This window comes from Lepidothrix coronata, unplaced genomic scaffold, assembly GCF_001604755.1.
Source record: "Lepidothrix coronata isolate B3197 unplaced genomic scaffold, Lepidothrix_coronata-1.0 Scaffold60, whole genome shotgun sequence".
Classification (NCBI taxonomy): Eukaryota; Metazoa; Chordata; class Aves; order Passeriformes; family Pipridae; genus Lepidothrix; species Lepidothrix coronata.
In genome coordinates this window covers 4,730,304-4,735,462 of record NW_016690240.1, presented here as the reverse complement: position 1 = coordinate 4,735,462, position 5,159 = coordinate 4,730,304, and the positions used below count along the sequence as shown (strand labels likewise).

Sequence of the window (5,159 nt, the reverse complement as noted above, 5' to 3'; positions counted from 1 at the left end):
GATGAGCAGGGCCTCCAAGTCCAGCCAGCGCCGTCGTCCTGCCGCTCCCGGCAGAGCCAGGGGCGGGGGAGCGGCCGCTCCCGGATGCTTGCCTGAGCGAGGGGGAGGAAGGGGGCCGCGGCTCCCCGCCGGGAGCCCGGCTGTTATTTTTTATTTATCCTCATCGGTTTCGGAGGGGGCGAGTCGGGAAAGTGCCTTTTTTTTTTTTTTTTTCCTCTCCACCTCACCACCCCTCCTCTTGCAGGTGCCCGCAGCGCAAAGCGGCTCCTGGAAAGTTTTGTTTGCGTGCGTGCGGGCTGCGAGCGGCGGCGGCCCGGGATGCGGAGCCCGGGGCCCGGTTCTCCGCCGCTTCCCGCCGCACGGCGGCTGCCAGGGCTGGCGTAGGCGCCCCCTGGGAAAGCCGAGTGCGGGCATTAAACCCCCTCCCTCCTCCCCGCCGCCCTCCTCCGCCCCCTCCGTCCCTCCCTCTCCCCCTCCCTCTCTCCCTCCCTCCTTCCCTCTCCCCGGTGCGCGGCCATTGCAGTGACCCCGGCCGGCCAAGGATGATTACGAACACGCGGGGCTTCCTGTGGTCGGACCTGGAGACGCGGGCGCTGCTGGAGATCTGGGGCGAGGCGGACGTGCAGTCGGCGCTGGACGGCAACTTTCGGAACAGCCATGTGTACCGGGACGTGGCGTGCCGCCTGGCCGAGCTGGGCTTCGAGCGCACCCCCGAGCAGTGCCGCATCCGCATCAAGGGCCTCAAGCGGCAGTACTACCAGGCCCGGGACGGGCTGAAGAAGAACGGGCACGCCCGCAAGATATGCAAGTACTACGACGAGATGGACCGAATCCTGAGCTGCCGGGGGGGACCCGAGGGCGCCCCCGAGCCGCTGGCCGCGCTGGCCGCGACGCCCGAGGTTGTCCCGCCGCCCGCGGGGCCGCTCCCCGCGCCGCCCACGCCGGGCACGCCGCACAACAGCCGCGAGCTGGACGCCGAGCTGGACGAGGAAGCCGGGCCGGAGTCCCCCCGCGACAACTTCACCGAGGACTCCGGAGAGTGCTCTTCCTACGCTGACCACCCCATCAAGGTGGAGTGCCCGTCCTTCGCCATCCCCGTGCCGCCGGGCGATGGTGAGTAGCCGGCGGGCTCCCGGCGCCGGTGTCCTCCCCTCACCTCGCGGGCTCTCCCAGCGCGGCTGCCGGCGCTTCTCCCCAGCCAGCGCGCTTCGGTTGGCTTCTGCCTTACCCTCCTCCTTCCCGGCCCATCCTCTGCGCTCCGAAATCCGCCCATGTCTCCCCCGGCCCTTGCACCTTGCGCGTCCCCGTGATCCGGGTAGCCCGGAGGGGGAGCGGGCGGCTGCTGGTGCTGTAAATGCTGCGCAGCGGGTTGAGGGAGATGCTGCGGACAGGAGCCCTAGGGAGTTTTTATCGGATTTATCACTGGGAAACCGATGGAAAACTAGCACAGAGGTTATCGAGACAAAGTGGCAGGTAGCACTGTACAAGAAAATAAGCATCCTTCTCGCTGGAGGATTTTCCCGTTCACTGCAGACTGTGCAGTTTTGTTAATCGGTATTAAAACGATGATGACGATAATACCTGAAAAATCTGCTTATTGTTGCAGATGGGTCAGAAAGCTAGCAGAGAGCTTTTATGTAATAATTGCATGCGTTATTTCAGAAACACTGCTTTTAACTTTAGTGGCCTTGCGGACCGAAGCAGCACTTCGATAAAGCCGTCCTTTCCCTGCTCGATCTTTACCCTCCGTTCCGCTTTTGTATTGTGGAGGTGCGGGGAAAGTGTTACTTGTTTGTTTTGAATCTAGATTAGTGCGGGCGTTTTAATACAAACATGAACCTGTCTTCAGAAGTTGACATCACTGAGGAATCAGCCAATTGGTTGACGTTTAACCAACGTTCTTTTTACACATAAACCCCATCAAAGAGTTGTTTACACTAATGTTCTTTTGAAATGCAAATCTAGAATGCCAACAGACTGAAACTCAATTTAGATTAATGTAATTACTTGCAATACACAAATGAGGCTATACTATTTAATAGCATTCACTTAAACCTTTTTAGAAGATCAAAAAGACTCCTATTGTTGAACTTTAGTACTACAACAATTGAAAGATGCCTCTGTGATTTTTGTGTTACCTTTGCAACTTTTTGGAAGCTTGTCTTTTTGCTTTAGTACTCTGAAATAGAAATATCTGAAATAAGTTCACATTGAAAAAGTGGAACAACTTTGCGGCGCATTAGGTGCACATCTCGTAGGGAGATTTTTTGCTGCTTTCCTCTTAGAAAATTATTTTTCATCAGAAAAATAATTGTTTCTTTCCTTGCTTTAGGCTTTAAAGAAGTCAATGCTCCAACTATTACCCCACCTCTCAGTCAGCCCAAAAGATCAAAAAAGCGCCATACAAATTTAACATTGGATAAAATGATGGAAAAATTCTTGCAGCAGAGCATGGATACAGATGAGAAATTTTACAGATTTGAAGAGCAGAGGCTCAAAATTGAGGACAAGCGTCGAGAAGCTGAGCATGCTCGAGAACTCCAGATGTTACAGATGTTGGGACAGATGTTGGCAGGAATTTCTTCTACGGTATCACAAAGGTCACAATCTATACCAACAAGTCCACCTCGGAGAGCGAACCATCGTTCATATGCGGATAACTTTAATTATAATGCTATGACAGCAACACTTTCTCCACCGATAGGTACTTCCTTCTACAGCATAAATAAAAGCTAGGGTTTTTTTAATACTTCTGTGTGAAAGCACTGGTAGTAAGCAGCTTTTGAAAAATAAAAGCTAATTGGAATAATTTAATATTGTGGTGAAGGTGTCTGTCTGATAAAAATGAAATGAAATTGTCATTCGTACTGTTGTACTGATTATTTAATACAGGTACATTAGTTACAACAAATTTTAATGAGCAAAATCGTACCTTTCAAACACTGTAAACATTGGGAACTTCTTTCCATGTTCACATCTGTGTGAAGTTAGGAGAAGCTTTATATGTAAAAGGCAAGTAGCAGAGTTGTGAAAGCTACTAGAAACATTAGGTACTTTGTAGCAGAAATTTTGCTGCTGTTCTGCTTGAAGTTATCGAGCATAACCCAGTGTATGAAGTTAAGGCTGTGCGTATGTTTTTTCAGGGCTGGGAAAAAAATGGAGTTTTGCCTACACTGAAGTAAGTCAGATGTTACAACCTAGCTTCTTTAAAATAAATTTCTTTACAACAAAATTCTGAATCTTACCAATTAATTAAATGTATTATTGTAGTAGGTGTTATAGAAGATGAAAATATTTGCTTGTTTTTCTTCAGCACCAGCTCCTTTATAAATTCTTTGGGCATCTGAATTTGGTTTAAAGAAAAAGGCAAAGCAGTAGCTCAAGAATTGGTATTTATGCACAGACCTTTCCTTCCTTACCTTATGTGTGGGCCAAAAGCTGGTCATTAACAGACTGATTTCTTGAGACCTGTGGGTCTTTGACATTTATCTTTATCATAGTCTCTTTCCACATGGAGGTAGACTGCTTGGGGAGGAGGAAATCAGGGATTTCTCTAAGTGCTGGAACTAGTCAGGTTGGGGCTTGGTGGTTTGTAGCCTGCCACGTGGAAATGAAACAAGTCTTATTCTGTTCTAATTCTGAATTTCACACTGCTTGGAAGGAAAAAAGTGTAGTTTGAAAAGTGTTGAAAAAAATCTGGCATGCCAGATCCTAATGGGCATTCTCTGAGTCCTGAGAGGATCTTGGAGCCATTTCAGTTCTACATTACATACTGTGTTTTCTGGTAAAATGCGTGGGAGACTGGGTGATTTGGTCTTTGAGGGTTTAGGCTGGCAGATCTGGTTGTGTTTCTTAGAGAATAGTTGGTCTGTAGCATTTCTTGGTGGCAGCAGACTTTCATAGATTAGATTCAGTGTTTTAAATGTTTTGACTTTTAAATTAAAAGGATAACTGGAGTGCTTTAGAAAATCCCTTTGGAAATCATTTAAGGTTCTAGACTGGGGTGATGGTACCTACAAGGCCTTACCATTACTTCTGAAAGGTTTTTCCTGAAAGCTGAATTATCTGTAACGGCTTGAAACTAAAGTTCAGTTTTTCTTGATGGATCATGTCAGTATACAGTCATGTTGCACTGTGCAGAAATGCATTATATTTATTTAACTGTAGCAAGAGCAATTCAGGATTCTAATCTTGTGATTGACAAAGGTGTAACAAAGCATTTATACTAAAACGTGAACATAATGCTTCAGGCAAAACATCTTTTAAGGAATTAAGATTTCTGTTTATAGCTGAATATGCCTTAGTGCTTCTGTAGGTAGAGTAGGGCTCTTTTAAGAATTGCTTTTTGCATAATTCTCTGTTTTCTCGCCATTTATTATGCATTCGCTTTCTGTTTACATATAAACAAAAAACAGAAACAAAGAAACAGAGGGCCTTCTTAATAACATTGCACTTTAGGGGTTACAAGCTATATTATGTTGTGTGGTTGAAAACCAGCAGATGTATGAAGTGTGATTTAAAGAAAATAATCTGCCCTATTTCCAGAGGAGATGAGCATTTTGTTCTCCTCTCGCTCACTGCAATGCTATTTTGGCTGCAATCCAAAACAGGTTGTGTTTTTGGTTTTTTTTTTTCTTTTTCTTTTAATTTCTTTCCTTTTTTCCCCCTTTTTAATTTAGTCTCAGTAGGAGTGGGATGTCTGTATTATACAAGATTTTTAAAAGCAAAAGATCAGCCAGAAGTATTTATCATTATTGAACACCAAAGAAATTTTATTACTGAAGATTAGCCTGTCTGGTTTAGGTTTAGCTTCTGTGGAAGACAGAGAAAAAGATGCTTTTTCCTGATAGCACACAGATGTGGAGTTTTCTTGTTTATTACATTTTTTTCTCCATTATGATGCCCAAAATTTCTAGAACAGTTTTCCTTCTTTTTTCCTCTTTTTTTCGCTTCTTTTTTTCCTCCTCTATATTTTGGAGTTGGGGGGTGGGGTCTGCTGAGTTTTATACAGCTGAAAATAAGGAATATCATGGGAGTTATTTTCTGCATAATTATGTTATACTGTATAGCATTTCCTTGAAAGCTTTTTAGAAAGTAAGCATGACTATGGTCTAGGACACTATTATTAACGTCCAAATAAACCACTCTTCTGAACAGAA

The 5,159-nt window shown here is 45.7% G+C and overlaps 1 protein-coding gene across 1 annotated transcript in view; it reads left to right on the top strand.

The window, feature by feature from the left end:
• Positions 1-450: 450 nt before the first annotated feature.
• The window catches only part of NAXD (NAD(P)HX dehydratase), a 49,753-nt gene continuing 45,044 nt past the window's right edge, over positions 451-5,159 (top strand). Inside the window, exons 1-2 of the mRNA XM_017817301.1 lie at positions 451-1,113; positions 2,333-2,731. Of these exons, the coding sequence (XP_017672790.1) occupies positions 543-1,113; positions 2,333-2,731 (970 nt within the window). The 5' untranslated portion in view covers positions 451-542. The remainder of the gene's footprint in view (positions 1,114-2,332; positions 2,732-5,159) is intronic.